The sequence below is a fragment of the Plectropomus leopardus genome, chromosome 6, assembly GCF_026936395.1.
Source record: "Plectropomus leopardus strain MGB_pleo_1.0 chromosome 6, ASM2693639v1, whole genome shotgun sequence".
NCBI lineage: Eukaryota > Metazoa > Chordata > Actinopteri > Perciformes > Serranidae > Plectropomus > Plectropomus leopardus.
The window spans coordinates 16,369,010-16,386,734 of NC_142181.1; the positions used below are offsets into that span (position 1 = coordinate 16,369,010).

Below are 17,725 nucleotides of genomic sequence, written 5' to 3' on the forward strand. Positions count from 1 at the left end.
AATTTAACCATACCCGTTTTATCATATTTTCACATAGTTTCATTCAATAAGTACCAGTTATATTGTGTAGTGTTGTCTATGAACAAAGATCCTGTCTCTCTAAAACACTGATAGTCGACTTTTGGCCAGCAAGCCTAGTCTAGCCCCCAATGGGGTGTCAATTTGCCCCCCAACCGTTTTCTAATTCAAAACAAAAATAAAGTGATTCACACTGGGAATTGATTTTGTACTTTTAGTCCAGGTAAGGCATAAAATAGCATCAAAATAGAGTTGTGTATTATTTAAAAAAGTGTCAGTGAAGGATTCCCTGCAACCCCTGACAGAGGTCCTACCTTAAAGGCCCCAAATCCTAGGAGCATCCTAAAATCCAAGAAATGTCCTAAAATCCTAGGAACTTTCTAAAATCCTATAAATGTCCTTAAATTCTAGAAATGTCCTGAAATCCTTGGAATGTGCTAAAATCCTTGAAATGTCCTTAAATCCTAGAAATGTCCTAAAATCCCAAAAATGCCCTAAAGTCCTAGAAACATGCATGGGGCTAGTGCGACCGGCTCCTGGCCTCCTGTCACTTTGCAAAAGTGGCCTCCAAGCAAAGCAAGTTGAGTGCTGCTGTTTTACAAACTTGTGTGGCTCACCATACTGTAGTTACAGAATTGAAACTAGTACGTTGATGCTGAGCTGAGTGTAATAAGTGGAGTGGTGAGGAGATGTAATTGAAGGAAACGAGAGGAACAAAGTGAGGGAGGAAAGATAGAATCAATGGAGGCAGTGAGGGAGAAGGTACATCGGAGCCCAGGATTTCCCAGATTAAACCCCAAACCAAAGACTTCTTAACTCCACATGAAATCTCAATGGCATGACTTCACACACACACACACGCACACACATGCACACACGCACAAGAGTGTCTTGCTAGTGGTTGAGGCAGAAATGATTTTTGAATAACAATGATACAATACTAAGTAATGACTAACCTTAACCCTTTAACACCTCGATCGACCTCTTTTCTTGTGCTGCATTCAGATGCATTACACAAGCATTTAAACCTCTGAAACATTAGAAATTTTGTTTGATTGGTCAAATTTAAACATGGACAAAAAAGGCACTGAGCAGCCTGGCAAGAAATGTATATTTGTAATTTTTCTAATTATATATTTAAATGTATTTTTTTTTCTAAGTTGCTTACTGCTTCTTTCCTGTTTTTGAAAGAATACAAACCAATTTACTCAGGTTCCACAGGGTTAAACAATTTTTTTGCTAACATAAAATGTGTATGTTGGTATTTTTTGCAGTTATGTCTTTTCCACCATATGAGGCCAAGCTGAACATCTTAGCCCTAATCTTAGCGACTTCAGAAGACAGTTTGCATCAATATATACATTTATGAGTAGCAGTGGGATTCACTAAGACTAAGGATTAATTTCTCACTTCGTTGCAAGATTTCACCTGTAAACACAGAAAACTATGACGTAACGTGATAAAAATCAAATTTTCTAGTCTCAGATTACCCATGCTGGTCATTTTGGTCAATATGTGCTGTTGTAGTTTTTTCTGAGCAAATTGGCTTGATTTCTTCTGAAAACATAGAAAAAAAATGTTCCACAAACTGCAAGAAAGTTTTAGGTTTGGAAAAATTATTTTTAAACATGCTTTGGAAAAAAGTCATCATTATATATGTAAAAGAGTTAATTGTTATTATTATTATAATTTTAAGCACTTTTTAGGGTCACTTGTTTTGTTTTTTTTAATCCTCCTGCTTTGTTTTTGTTTTTTCAACTTAAAGGTAATTTTCTTGTATTTTTGGCTGATTTTTGGGTCTCTTCCTCTAAAGCTGCCTATTGCCTTTTACTCATCTTTTTGAAAGACAGAGACAATTTGCTCAGGTTTCAAAGGGTTAACTTAATAATCTATTTTTTATGGATTAAGAAAGTTCACTTATGTTCTAGCCTAATAAGAAACAAACAACTAAAACCCTCTATAAAATATTTAGTGTTGTCCAGGTGTTGTGTTGCTGTCCAGGAAAACATCACTGTTTTATCCCTCAGTCTAATCTGAGATATTCAGAGTGAAGTGAATCTTTTCACGTTCCGCCTGTATAGAGTTAACCTCAACAGTGAAGGGCCTCTGGGGGAATGTGATCTACAATGAAAATCATAAATGTCTGTTCTCTGGTTTCCTGCTTCCTTCCTTCCTGCTCGTTGCATCTAAAACGTCACAAATGTGTGAACACTTGCTCATATGCTGAAACCAGTGTTAAACATACAGTTAGACAGGATGTTGAAGAAAACACGCATAAGTCTAAGTCCGAATTGTTGCATCAGCACCTCAACACAAAGTTTCTGAGCTGATGTGCCAAACATGGATGTAATATATTTTACTTGTAGATGATTAAGTGTAACCCCGAGACACTAAGAGATACAAACAAACCAGTTTAAAAAAAAATCAAAAACAAAAAAACCTTTATTTTCAGTACAAAAAGCAAAACAAAAAAGAAATATATTAAACTTGATACAAGCATTACCAACTCAAAGTCCTCTATAAATACGTTAAAATAAATTAAAGAAATTTACTAAAGATTATCACCTTTAACACTAAACAGGCCTCAAACATGTTGATGAAAAGGCAATTTTAAATAGACCGGTAACAGCACAGTGTCTGTTCTTCTAACCAACTACGTCATAAACACACAAAACAGCCAAGTAACATTTCTATAACAATTAGCAGACATACCCTAAACCCTACAGACTGCTGGATCTAGCTCAGTGAGGCAACAGACCTGGGCGCACAGTTCACATACATGTGACCAGGAACACTACACATTCATAACAGTACAAAGCCGAATCAAGAAGAATTAATACTGACGGAGAGATGAAATATGGTGGTGTGAGTCACAAACACATGAATATTTATTATCAAAAATGTGACACCAGTGCTGCCTGTGGACAAGGGAGAAGAAAAATACTACTCCTGGAAATGTTTGTGTTTAAGATTATCTGAAATACATATTGGCACCAGAAACTATTCAGAAAAACGCCAGAGGTAAAACAGGATTTGCATAAAACATTCAAATTACTTGATTAAACTTTAATTCTATGCCAAGTGCCTTTAACTCAGGCTATGTTCAGATCAGTTCACCTAAAATAAGATGCAGAAAGATGTTATGGTATCTCATTTGAGTTTTTTTTGGTCCATTCTGACTCTCAATATTGATGGATTTTCTCTAATACCTGCCATTTGTGCTGACTCACTTTGCATATCAAAGAATATTCAATTTCTATGACCTGCTTTTCGAGTTGGCAAGTCATCCAGTTGATATGTCATGAACATGTGATTTGATAAGGTGTTGATCAAATCCACTTGGCTTTTTTGCTAAACTCAAACTGATCCCCCTTTACTCCTCCCAGGTTAAATTTGGTCATTTGGCATTTTACTGGTGGCAGTTTGTCAATAACACCAGGACAGAGGAACACTTGTAGTCACCTTAACAATGGGAGACCTGAACTCACACAAGCTTAAGTTGACTAAATAAGAAGACTCACACCCGTCCATTCATCACTCCTAACAAACCAGCTAATCTTGTTTCAACATATGACCTGGCTGATAACGCGACAGGCACTTCAGTTTAAAAACATAACATTCACGTTCAAGGTCAGTGATCTACCTCAGACTGTAGAGTTATGAGGAAAAAACACTTTCACCAGCTTATAAACACAATACTGTGTACAGTTAGTGGAAAATCAACAGTTGTGTGTTTGCATCACCATAATCAAAACATTTGTGCTACAAAAGATGTCTTTGGCTTTGTTCTGTAGATCACTCAGATGTAATGGAAATGGTGTGGTTGGACTCAACAACAGGCCACACTGAGGCCAATCACACTGATTACACTATAGCTCTGACAATTTGACATCTCAATATACTATTCTGGTAAAGCCTTGATCGCTTCCAGCACTATTTTACTTCTGTCTTGATATGTACCGTTTTGGTGGCAACACGAATTTCAGTTTCAGCATCACTGTGGCTTCCCTTACGTATTTGATAGCGACATTTCAACCACATAAATATTACATGCAAATCTCTCTGTATGTTCGAATCAGTCTTTGTTTCCTTAGATGTCACTCAGGTGCAAGGAACATCCGAGGTGTCAGTACAGGGGCTGTGTGTGTGTGTGTGTGTGTGTGTGTGTGTGTGTGTGTGTGTGTGTGTGTGTGTGTGTGTGTGTGTGTGTGTGTGTGCGTGCGTGCGTGTATGTGTGTGTGAGGGCACGTGTGCATTTATAGGGTTCCAGTGTGTGAGCATTGCGTGAGCTTGAGGGTGGATATGCATGAATGTATATGTTTATGGTGTGTCAGAGTTTCGTAGGCCTGCATGTTTGAGTCTGAATGTATGCAAATGTGTATGTTTGTGTTCAAAGCACACTGCGGCCTAAAGGCAGAACCCAGTAGCATCCTCGGGAACAGAGAGTTGGCTGAATACCGCCAGACGTCTGCCATTGACTTCGGTAATGCCCCCACAAGATTCAGAGCCACTGAGTGAGCTAGCAGAGCTGCTTCCATCCTGGTCCTGGTCTGACAAAGAGGTATAGGACAGGGATCTGGCACCCAGTGGCCCTGAAAAGACCCCAGTGGCACTGGGACTCTGCCTCAGGGAAGGGGAGGTAGTAGGAGACAGCCCACATGGAGAACAGCCAGAGTCTGGGGAGGGCAAGAATGGAGATCTGGGATCTGCTGCAGTGGCCTGGCCCATGGTGGGCTGGTACTGGTGGGCAGGGGAGGCCTCAAAGGCAGAGTCCATCTCCAGGAAGGCATGAGAAAGGAGGTCAGTAATGTCAGCACAGGCAGGAGGGGAGGCTGATGGAGCTCGTGTGAAAGACGCAGTGGCAGGAGGAGGGTGAGCATTAAGGGCAGGCTGAAGGGTTTGCTGGGGAGCAGAGGGAAATCCAGCGAAGCTGAAGCTCTGTCTGATGAGGGGAGGTCTGTGCGAGCGGAGGGAGGAGGGTGGCTGCTGGGTAATGCTTGAAGAGGTGGAGGAGGATGAGGAGGAACGAGAGATGCCGTGTTTCATTTCCTCCTCGTTGTTGTGGACAAAGTGGCAGCGGATCCCATAGGGGCAGAAGCCGATGGTGTGAAACGTACGGCATGGCTCTGTTTTGTATTTTGGATGTCTGTTAAGATCCCGCAGCTCATCTGGCCCGTGGGCAAACTGGCACTTCCCGCCATACTTGCACAAGCCACTTTCTGTAAAAGATCGACACAGTTCAGTCTTATAGCGTGATGAGGAGGAGGAAACGGATGAGGTGGAAGAGGAAGAGCCAGTGTTCAGTGCGGTGGGGCTGATGTCACTTTGGGAGTGCAGTGCGTCAGTCCCGGGCCAGCCAAGACGTGCTGCTGTGTTGCTGCTGGTTTCTACCATGCTGATGGAGCGCTGAGCAAGGAAGCCTGATTTTCCCCACTGGGTAGAATGAGTGAGCTGGGAGGGCAGAGGGCTTTCTGATTGCTGCCCCCATTGGCTGGAGGTCAGAAATGCACTGTCTGGATCGGTCGGCAGGCAGGAGAGAGACGTGAGGGAAGACGACATGTTGCTTCGTGGCTGACCAATACAACCTGGTGTTCTCATTGCCAGACTGAGCGGTGGTAGTGGTCTGCTCTGCTCCCTCAAGTCGAGGTTTAGTAACTGCTGTAAAAAGAACAGAAAACAACACAACATTAGTTTATTTTATAATTAATACCGTGATTAGTTTAAAAGAATCACTGTTGTATGTTTCTTTGTCTGTCGATAACCGTAACTTCCTATACACTGATATTTCCCTTACAAATTACAGAACAAAAGGCACATTAATGCTGTTTATTAACTGTTACAAGGATGTAACTGTTTGAATTTTCCTAACTGAACATTACAGAAGTTACATTTGGCAAAACTTTTTTTTTTCACCCAAATTTACTTAATTATCCCACATATTTACAGATGCATTAAGTTCATGTATTTTCCGGCTGTCAACTGTACAGCAAGTACAACCAATCTAGTGGCAATTAGCTTTTTTAAAATTCTCTCCCGGTAGAAGTTTGTTAGCAGGATTTCCATGTTACGGGAAAAATAATTTTTGTGTGTCTGACTCTGGCAGAGTAAGCAAATGTATGATGAACTTCATTCATGGGTGATTGGTACTAAATACTAGCATACAAGTACACATAAAAGAAGTTTAACATTAACTTTTTCAATATGCACTTTAGTCAACCCTGACTTTTTTGTAATGCAATTCAGATACCACAAGTTATCTGCATGAACTTTAGTAAGAAATATGTCTAATGGACTCACACTCTAATATTTGTATTTTGGTCGGTCTATCTTAAGGGAATATTTCACCCTCAAAATGACCATTTGTACATCAGTTACTCAGGCAATGTTACGTTGAATTTGTAAATTTAACCTTTGTTTTTCTTGCATACCTCCATGGAAAATAGCAAATGTGTTTTATCAGGGACCATGTTTAATACAGCAAAATTGTATGAAAGCATTCATTTACAAACACGTAAGCTCAGTAATTTCCAAACACATGCATTTTCACTAAAAAACCTAAATACTGAAGTCTGGCTTTGAAGTAAGCATATATTAGTTTCATTTTCAGTTCAGTTTTAAATAGTAATGTTTCCTGTAAATGCATGTGTCTGGGAAGTATAGAGCATATAACTGAAAAAATAAGACTTGTGTTATAGTGCATGAGTTGTGGGAGAGTTTGTAAACAGATGTTTAGATATAGTTTTGCTCTTGTTAAACAATACGTTCACAGTTTTCTGTGGAGGCATGCAAAGAAACAGACATTTTTCTTCACAAGTTAATAAAGGTAAAACAGCATGACTAATACACAAATTATCACTTTGAGAGGTAAGTATTCCTTTAACTTTGATACAAATTAGTGTAGAGGACTACTTGCCCACAACAATGTGCCACATTGAAAAAATATTATTAAGCAGTGGATGGAGGTAGTTCTTTTCAAACATGCTAAATGAGTTTGCAAAGTAACAGCTGACCACGTTTCACACATAAACAGTATCGAAAACAGCAAGTATCTTTCTTGCCTTTTAAATCCTCAATTTAAGACCACAAAGGTTTAACCTGGCATCCTCCACAAACCTGCATCTCCCTCATAAATACAGCATATTGCCACGCAGCGGATGACATACACTAAAACCTTCGTATTTCTAAAAAGTTGTGTTAGTTTACTTTAAAATTTAAACACGTTTCCATGCTATCAACGCAGCTTGGCAACTTTAATTGTCATCTTTTTGTTGTTTTTACCATAAAAACTTCGGTTATTTTCGCTATAGCTTTTGTTTAGTCTTGTTGTCGTTGTTTATCATTTTTAAACCATCGAGTTTACATGCTGGTGCTAACGTTAGCTACCGTTAACTCAAACCGAATCGCTACGTTAGCTAACGTTAATTAATAAGATTGTTTAATGGGCCCATTTTTTACGATGAATCGTAACTTCAACAGCGTTCCTACTTTGTGACAAGTTAGAATTAAGTTCAAGAAAGCTTTCACATCCCACAAAACTACCGCAAGCTAGATAAAACTTAAACGACAGCACCACAGCATCTGCTAACAAAACTTTGAAAGGTTTAAAGAGCAAAGAGCGTAAAGTTAGCAGTGAAGCTAGCTAGCTAACGTTAACCCCCCCATGACCTAACGTTAGCCAACTTTTGCTCCGCTCAACTTTCTTTGCGCTTTTCGTTTACCTTGCACATCATCTCTTCCAGGTCAGCAAACTGGTAGAGAGGGAAAGATGGCATTTTGCTGAGCTATCGAAAGTTTCGTCCTATCCCGTCTGCCCCCGCAGTGATAGACGTGGGCCACTCGCTGGCATGAGTTGGTCAGAAGTTTCTAGCTGTGACTGCGATGCTAAACAAGCCCAAGACCCGGACCACGTGTGGATTTAAAACCTAACACTGCTGTTAGCCACTCCCACGCCTCTGTGAGTCAGCCCAGAGATGTTTTCACCACACACAGCAGTCCCTGAACTGCATGAGGGTACACAGGGTACCCAGCTCTATGAAAATGCTATCTAACCTTTTTTAATTCCTAAAAAAATATTTTTTAAAAAGACGCTGGTTTCATTGAATGAATCATATTTTGGTAGCTCTTTAGAGTGAAGTTATAGAATTAGCTTCATTAATCAAATGGGAGAGCAACACATATCAACTTATAATAGGCTACTTGTACAAACTTGAAATTTTGACTGTACATTCTCCAGTCAGTCAGTCCAGTCATCATCGTGTTTGAAATACTGTATTAATCAGTACAAATCAGTACAAGTCAACAGCTAAACACACAACTTTTGTCAAACATGTCAGTGAGGGTCAGCCGAGGTTGGTTTTTCAGGGCCAATGCCAATACTGATTATTAGTAATTAATGAGACTGATAACCGATATTTGGAACCAACATGCGTTTGCAACAAAAATGAAAATCTTTCTGTCAATATTCAGAATTTGGGATAATAACAATCTCTAACACAAAACTTTGTTTAAATGCCTTTAGCAAATGTTTAATCAAACCTCAACCCATCATATACAAGCAAGTTCGTAGCAACTTTTTTTTGTTTTTACAAAGTCGAGTGAAAACTTTAATAAAAAATAGCTGCCTGAGGTTTTACATATTAAAACTTCTTCCCATGCTGATGCTTTCCTTGCACTCTTTAATTAATTATTTTCATTGGGGATCATTAAAAAAACAAATTATAATATTATATAATATTAAAAAAATAAATAAAATAGGCTTATGAACATAAAGCCTGTGAAATTAATGAGTGCCTATAGATTAACATGAATTTTATACAGGCTACATGTCAACCAGTTTCTATTTTGCACTTTGCTGAGAAGTGCAGTTAGGCTACTCGCTCATTACACCACTAAAGGAAATTGCTACTAAAGGAATACTTCACCCAAAAAAGACCATTTTTAGGCCAATATCAATTAGTCTTTGTTACCTTGAATTTGTGAACAAAACTGTTTTTTTTTGTTGCATGCTTCCACAGATAATGCCCAACACATTCATTTATTAATTGATTGTGTGCCACATTTAACAGCAGGGAAACTGTTCCAAAATACCTGTTATTAATCTCTTAAACAAGTCATTCAGTAGTCTAGCCTATAATCCAAGCCAGATTTATCCAGTTGTATGCTCAGTGCTTCCAAAACACATACTATTTGAAACATAACCAAAAATTATCTATGCCGTCTTCAACATCAAACCTCAATACTAAGGGGTGTTTTTAGAAAAATAAAAAAACAAATGTTTGGGAAGTACTGATGAAACAACTGCATACATGAGATATGAACCATACAGCATGAGTTGTGTGAGAGTTTGTAAACTGATGTTTTGATACATTTCTACTGATGTAAAAACTCCCAGTCTTTAAAATGAATTAATATGTCGACCATTTTCCATGGAGGCATGCGAGAAAAGCAGTTTTTTCCACAAATTCACAATAACACAGCACGACTAAAAGATCTACACATGATCATTTTGTGGGCAAAGTATTCATCTAAAATAGTTGGCCCTAATGCAATGTGCACTTTTAGCCATAATCCTGATAATTTATGATAATGTCTGCTGGCTGTTGGCAGATGTTAATAAAACTCCTTTACGGGTTAAAGCATAAATTTGCTTTAAGCCAGATATTGACTTGTTAAGTTTATGTAAAGGTATGGTTTTTAAGGGGGGGGGGCATAGGACAAGAATAGAAAGCAGATGACACTAGCACAAAAGGCAACCACAAGGACAAAACAGAGAACAGGAGGACTGAACACATGGGTAGAAAAGACAGTACAGAGACAACCTAGCCCTATGAGACAGACAAGGAGGAGTCAGGTCTTTGATTTCAAAGGTAAATGTGTGAAAAATTCCAGAGCCATGATAATATCCAACCGTCCTACTCACACACACACACAAACACAGCCTTGTTCCTTTATCTTTGCAGCAAAGCTGTCAAAGCAACCTTTAATTTCCCTAAACTTCAACCTTAAACTAAACACAACCCAACTTAAAACCGTAAACTCTAGCCTGGAATAAAGCAAAAAAGTGGGCACTAAAATAAAAATAAAGCCTGATTTCCCTATCATAACTGTTAAGACATTTGGTCCTCACAAAGACAGAATTTCAAGAACACACACCCACACAGGTCTGCCAGGAGTGAAGTTGTCACACCTCTGGGATTGTAAAAAGGATTGCAACAGCATGCCTAGTAGCCTGACAAGTTGGCAAACAGTTGGCTGCAACAGGGGAGAGGAACAGTTTTCGGTTTGTTTTGCACAGTTCAGCGCTTCCAGTGGCCGGATATAAGAGTTTGATTCCCACTGGAGCCCTGCTTAAAGTGAGAGTGTGAGCATGTATGGCAAAAATAAAAATACCAAGTAGCTTAATATAAAAATGACTATGTTCACTTTTGAAAAGAGGAGGGAAACAGTCTCATATTAGTTGTTTTAAAAGGTGTATAGTCCTCACAAAAACTCTTTCAAAGAAAAAAACGTTGCACACGTAAAAGTTTTTGAAATGTTAGGCCCTCACTCTGAGAAAATAGTATGAGCGTTCTTTAAAGCAACACACACCTCTGAGCCCTTTAAGAAAGATGAGCTCAGCTGAGAACAAAGCCTGCCGAAAAGCTTTGTTTTGGTCCAGCCAAGTGGTCACCATTAAGTGTGTGTTTGTGTGTGTGTATACATGCTTGTGTGTGTTGGACCCCACCCCACCCTCATTCCTCCAGTATTGTGATGATGTAATGGTATATAGGTGTGCTCTTCTAGCCTGATGGTTGTCTTAGCCACATTGTTTTGACTTGTGTGTGATTTGGTGTCCTTCCTCACATATCTGTGGTAAAAGTGGACTAAGGTATCTTGGTGTCCAGCGGACATATGTAAACACAACATCCCAGATTTGAATCTTGCAGCAGATAATCACTGCTCAACAGTCCTCTTTTCCCTTCTGTCCTGTCACTCTCCGCCATGACTGTATTGCCACAAAGCAATCTTTGTATTCATTTCATGTGTCTGCCTATGAAAACCAGCACCTCAGTTATGTGGTGTAAGTTTTTATGCAGTATCGTCCAGATCAGCAGATTGTGGCGAGATCCAATTAAGATGGACTGCAGTTCTTATCTGGAATTCATCCCAAATGCCTCCTGAGTGTCATTTGAGTGACCTTTTGATTTCATATTTTGCTTCCCATTTCACCTTTCATTTTATCATTCGGAAACCACTTCTGAAGAGAAAAAATACACATTTTTATACATTATGGGCAATAAAAAGTGGGCTATGCTGTGTAGACCCAAGCTGCCTTTTAGATCAATTTTTAAAGTATTTTGCCTTAAAAAGTGGATGTGGGAGAGTTGCTGAGAAATTAGGGTAGACAGTGAAGGAATGCAATGTGATTTCATCCCTACTTGACATATGTTGCCACTCAGGCAGAAGCCCCAGTGTAACTAAAATGATGCTAGGGGCAGCCTTTTGCATTGTTTTTTGCAGAAGGGGGCAATCGTAAAAAGTGGTTGGAGTAAGGTTTAAGTGACAAAACATTTTAGATTTGGTTAAGAAAAGATTGTGGATGTCATTAAAAAAACACCCAGCTTTGGGGGGCATGAACACAGCAATAAGAAGGGGTCATCTGTTATGTTTGGGCAACAAAAACGACCTGGTTATGGTTCGGAAAAGATAACGGATGTCACCACAGAAACTCCCTGCTTTGAGTTGCACACAGTTGTAAAAAGGGTTTCGTGGTTTGTAGTCACATTTACCAGGCCTGGAAAAGGCATGGAATTAGTTTAAAAAAAAATGTTAAGGTTTTGGAAAATTCGTGGAATTTTGTTGTGTCAGATAAAATTCGGACAGTAATCATCTGTTGAAAACATTCCATGAAATGCACCATAAAAACAAATTTAATTTCTGTAGCTGTTGATGTAATGTAGCTCTAATGTAGTTTGTTAACCATCACATACATTCCTTTGGTCCCTCAGCCTGTCCCGTCTCTCCCTATATGTATGTCAGCAAGCTGAAATTATGTCTGAATAGAGATGATATGTTTATGAATATGATATGTTTTAAAAACACAGGGCAAGTGGGAAATGAAAAAAAAATAACTGTATTATGGGTCCTTGAGAAGTAATGGAAAAGTTTGGAAATTTTAAATATGAAAATGTGAACTCTGACTATGTGGACACATTTTCCAGATCCCACTGTGTATTTTGGCTGTTCCATCTTGTATTTAAAGCTGCTGGCGTTTATCCAAAGTGCTTTAAATGCCAAGTGTGAACAAATCCTAATTATATTGTGACTGACCTTTGGGTACTAACCCAGACATGAGACATTGTGCTAATTAGTTCATTGTCTTAAGAAGTTGGCTCTGTGTGTTTGTTTTTTACCCTAAATTAAAGACCACCACTGTGAACAACAAGCCATTAGCAAGATGTCAACAACAGCAGTGCCTTGAGGTGAGCGGGCCCTTCTGTCAATTTGGCTAAGTAAACAAGTGTTATCTATAAACAGGCTATTTGATTGGCTAGTGGAGGTTTTTTTTTTTCTATAAACAAATCCCTTTTGGGTGAGTTGGGGATTACTGGGGGCAGAGAGAGAAAGGGGGGAGTTTTCTGGGGGTAAGGGGGAGGGGAGAAGGGAGGAGAAAGGAGGAGAGGGATTTGAAAGAGAGTTCTTGCTACTTGTTGAGTCCAGCTGGGCTCGAGGGCCTACCGAGCACAATGAGCTCAATGAGCTGCAGAACCAACTAACAAACTAATGGCCCGCCCTCTGCGACTGCCACGGTACACACACACATACACACACACACACACACACACACACACACACACACAGTGGAAATAACAGGGGGCAGTGAATGGGTGGGACAGAAGGGCTTGTTAGGAGAAAAGAGATGGGGGGTGAGGAGATGGATGAAGGGGGCAAGATTGGGGGCTATTTAGAAGAAACGGGAAATGAGAGGAAGGCATTAGGAAGGTATTGGAGGAAGGAGATGGTTTTTAAGACTGGATCTGCAACATGGTTCATCTACAGGTTTGGGATTCGTCAACCTGATGCATAAAGATGTATCACGGGATATGTTTCCTTCCTGCAGTGAAATAATTAGCAGAGTCATTAGGAAAGCATTTGTTGATTTAACATCTGTATGATATTAGAGATTTACAGAGGTAGCATTGCACTGTGGGAGTGCCATAAGATCACTGACTGCAGGGTGCAGATGTTGTACATCTAAGATGTGATGAAATAATGAATTTTAATAGAAATATTTGGCAGAACCCTCAATGAACCTGCACTGCAGTATATATACATTAAAGTGGAAAGTGATAAGTTGTCAACTTTCAATTCTACCCTCCCGTAGCATGTCCAAGTGAAATTATTGTTGACACCACTGCCATGAAGACGAGCAGGATCACTCATCGTTTTCCTCAGAGCATAGCAATTATCCAAATATGAGTGATCAACACTAAACAACATTGTAAAATTACTCCTTTGCTGCAGATAGCTAGCACTGCACCTGGGAAAACAAACAGCACCGTTCTCATCCTGCTTTTATTGTGCAATGGTTTACTCTCCTCCTTTTGTGCCATAAATCAATGCTTCATTTTTCCCCGGGAGATTGTACATGCAGGCAGGCAGAATTGCATAAAGCTAGGCTAATAGCAAACTAATGTTAGCACAGGTTTTTTCATTGCTCTGTAGTCATTACATTGTGCTATTAACATTAAATTCAGAATTAAATGTTTAATCAAAAAACTTATCTCTGGATTCTTTGACAGGAAGGGTGGAATGTTGGAGAGTTAGTTTTGGGGTTTCAGAAAAAGATATAGGTATGTATAGCTATAGCTGTTTTTGTAAATCTGTAGATAATTTACAGAGTGAAACAATTAACTCCGTATTTGTGTGTGTGTTACAGAAAGACACACGAACACTTGCATTCTTGCACACTCAGCCTATTGAAACTCTTTTGATTAAGTGAAGTCATTCCTCTACATCTTCCTCAGATAAGAGACAACTGTTGCCATTGAAATATTAAGGAGGGGGGAGGAGGGGTCTGTGGACCTGATGAACATCTGCTCCTCCTTTTCTCCCCTTTCTTCAACACCCCCTCCTCACCACCTTCCTTCTTTCACAATGTACCCCCTGCCCCATTCGCTTGTGTGTGTGTGTGTGTGTGTGTGTGTGTGTGTGTGTGTGCATTTGTGTGTGTTTGTGCTTACAGAGAGCTATTAGGATTCACAGAGAGAGTTTGGGATTTGGGAAGAGATTTTCCCCAACAGAGAAATTTTACCGAATTCATGGTTGGTACCTTCAGTGTGAGTATTATATAACATAATCAACAGAAAACTAGCACCACTTTTTCATCTGATATTAGCATCTATTTTGTGATTCTTTTTGTTATTGACAAGAAAGAAGACAGTACCTTCCTTGAAATCTGTTACCATTTTTTAAACTTAAAACTTACCAACAAAGACAAGATAACATAGACCATATACACCTCTCAAGTGTAGTAAAGCGCATTATATAAAACTATTAGCATAAAGGCATAACAGCCACCTCATGAATAGACATGATAACCAGAGTGACTGTGCTGGAATGTTTAGTTATGCATAAATACATAACAACTATGACTGTGTTTAACGCACACACGCACACAAACATCCAAAAACAGCGCACAGTCGGCTTCTACGCACAGGCCAGAGGTCACAACCCAACCTTTGACCTCTGACATCACCTCCTCCCTCTCCTGCCCGCTGGAATTCACTCCTGTGGATTCAATTAGAAAGCCAGAGAGAAGGAGAGCGAGAGCGGTGGACGTAGGAGGTTTGAAAACAAGATAACAGTGACAAATGTCTGCAGAAAGTGTAGCCAGGAAAAAGGAGACAATGAGTTCAGAGTGTGAGAGAGTGGCTGGGGGAAAGTCAAGAAATCAGTTCTTTTAACTCATTTGTTTTGGAGGAATATGGCAAAAAAAGGATTCACTGCACTGTAGCTGCGCTATAATTTTTATTCTGCTGTTAAATTTCTCTTATTTTGCTTTAGTTTATCCCCATCTTCCTTCATTCTTTTTAAATCCCTTTTATGTGTCTTTTTATGTTGCCCCTTTTATATCTGTCATATGTCTTGATGCCTTTTGTGTCTCATGTGTTTGTATTGCTGTGTTGTTGAAAGGTGCTTCATCATATGAATATGCCTTACCTTAATATTTTAGACAATATTGAGGCAAGGGTTTGGGAAAAGCCCTTTCTGTTTCAACATGACAGTGTTCCCAAGCACAAAGCAAGGTGCATAAAGAGATTTTTTTCTGAGTTAACGTGTGGAGGAACTCCTGACCTCATGCCCATTTGACATCTTTGGGTTGAATTGGAAAACCGTCTTTAATCCAGAATTTATCATCTAACATTAGTCATAAATGCTGTAAAATCTGAATGTCCATTGTTTGAGAATGAGATACCTTTCAGTGTTCTGGGTGAGACGAAAGAGGAACACAATCTTTTCAGCCAGTGTGATCACTGTGGAGTCTGCTCCACTCTGCTGCCCTCTGCTGGATCAAAGTGTGATCACAAGTCAGCATTAAGCCCAGTAATTGACCATATTGACCCAGATGTGTCACAGGATTGTTTTTGATGGATTGTAATCATAAAATGCCTGCTGCTGTGCTCTAATGAGCCTGAATCTGAGGTAGTGTTGACTCTGTAGGCTCCAATAAGAATGGAAGTAATAATTGTATTTATTCACGTTACTGTATTAAAGGCATTTCTATGTATGCTACTTGTAGACTTACTTTTTGAAGTGAAAAAAAAATCAGTAATCTTATTTGTACTGTGTAAAAAACAAAGTCACATGAAATAGCCCTGTCAACACTAACAACACTAAAATTCATTTTAAATAATGTGAAAAAACATTGTAATAGCATAGTTTTATGAGGTATCAACAGTGTTCATAATTATGGCAATGAAGTATATAACACTTAATATTGTGGAAAAGAATTGCTGGACCAATGTAATTTTTACTTTTAATCAACTTAAAAATGTGTGTTCATAATTATGATAACAGTACATAACACTTTTCCCAAATAATGTGAAAAACACATTTTTTTTTTTTTGAGGAATCAACTTTAAAATTTGTGTTCATAAATATTCTAATTAAATACCTCATTACCATAATTATGAGCACATGTTTTTAAATTAATAACCATACAAGTTGATTTTTTCCCCACTAATTTTCTAAGTGTTATGCTAATATTAATAAACACACATTTGAAGTACATTACTCATAAAAATAAAGTTGTTCCAACATTTGTTTTCACATTAGTTAAAAGGTTTTTAACATTTTAAAATGTGAGAGAGGACCATGGATGTATTAGGACCAGTAGAGAAAAGGCAGAGTAGCTCCAGTTAGTGGCACTTTGGAAATCATGTTCAATATAAAGCCCATTTGTTTACTGGCTGACCACAGGAGGTGTTGGGGTTGCAGTCTGACCACCACAAAAATGCACAATCATGCATTAAACTTATGGATGGATATATTTATGGGTTATGGCGAGCACTAATATAGGCCTACCTCGGCACAGTTAAAAAATAAAAAAAAGTCGTGGCATCTTATTGGTAACTAATCACCGATGTAATGCACCAATTAGAAGCATCAAAAGTGGTAGCCTGATGGATCAAACTCACGTGACTAACAGGTGTTTGCTTCCGGTTCATTCTCCAGCTTGATTTCAATAATTGCTACCGTCTTTATGAGCACAAACCTTCAGTGAAGTGTGTGGCAGTAATCCCTGGTGTGACTGCAGAGCGTCTTTCAGCTCTAATTGTTTGGACACTTTGAGGTCGCAGTGGGACCGAGAGGCCGAGCGGACTGTTTATATCATTTTTGACAAAAGTCAAGCAAAGAAGTTGGACCTGTTTTTGGAGCAGGCAGAGGAGAAGTTCTCCAGGTCCTCCAGGTGCAGACAGGTGAGTGAGCTACAATAACACAGTGATTTATGGATGTGACACACTCTTCAGAGAGGGAGGTCAACAATTAGCCTACTGCTAGCTAGCAAGCTAACGGTGTGTTGCGCAATGTGCGATACAAACTGTGCGTCCCTCTCTTTGCTGTAAAAGCGTTATGAAGGCTAACCTTTGGTTGTGGCTGCAGTTGATGTGGACTTGATATTATTCATACAGCTCCTTTTGGTTTGCTATATTGATGCCCATAGCTCGTTTCATATATTGTTGGTCCTCTTGTTTAACCTAATTGTGAGTTTTGTCTCTGTTGTGGTTCATTTTAGCGAGGCTTAACTGACAGAGGCATGGTTTTAAGTTGTGTGCGGGCTGCAAAGTGCTGTCTATAGAAAAGTAAAAGTAATATTAGCCATTTGTGATTAGGACATAAGGGCTTGATGTTGTTTCATTCACTGGTGTTGTTGCATTGACCTGTGATACCATTGATTTTATAGCCTGTATTATATAGATATTATCGCACTTCTACTGTAATAACATTTTTTAAAGGTCTACTGTGTAGGATTTAGTGGCATCTAGTGGTGAGGTTGCAGAACTGAGACTTCTTTTGTGTGCCAAACATGCAGGAGAACTATGCTGGCCAAAACTATAATGTAAATTGTCCTATCTAGAGCCTGAGTTTGATTTGTCCCTCCTGGGCTACTGTATAACTATGGACTCTGTAGAAGAGTCCCCTCTCTGATTGTAGCGTATATAGA

At 39.1% G+C, this 17,725-nt stretch overlaps 1 protein-coding gene and 1 long non-coding RNA gene across 2 annotated transcripts in view; one reads left to right on the plus strand and one right to left on the minus strand.

Annotated features, from left to right (window-relative positions):
• Positions 1 to 2,442: 2,442 nt before the first annotated feature.
• LOC121943730 (mRNA decay activator protein ZFP36) lies at positions 2,443 to 7,924 on the minus strand. The gene is made up of 2 exons (XM_042487332.2): positions 7,737 to 7,924; positions 2,443 to 5,676 (listed from the first exon to the last, which is right to left on the minus strand). The coding sequence occupies exons 1-2, from the start codon at positions 7,788 to 7,790 to the stop codon at positions 4,426 to 4,428; spliced, it is 1,305 nt and encodes a 434-aa protein (XP_042343266.1). The 5' UTR covers positions 7,791 to 7,924; the 3' UTR covers positions 2,443 to 4,425.
• An 8,769-nt stretch (positions 7,925 to 16,693) lies between these two features.
• Positions 16,694 to 17,725, plus strand: part of LOC148189349 (uncharacterized) — a 119,798-nt gene continuing 118,766 nt past the window's right edge. Inside the window, exon 1 of the long non-coding RNA XR_015776718.1 lies at positions 16,694 to 16,979. This is a non-coding gene — a long non-coding RNA (uncharacterized LOC148189349). The remainder of the gene's footprint in view (positions 16,980 to 17,725) is intronic.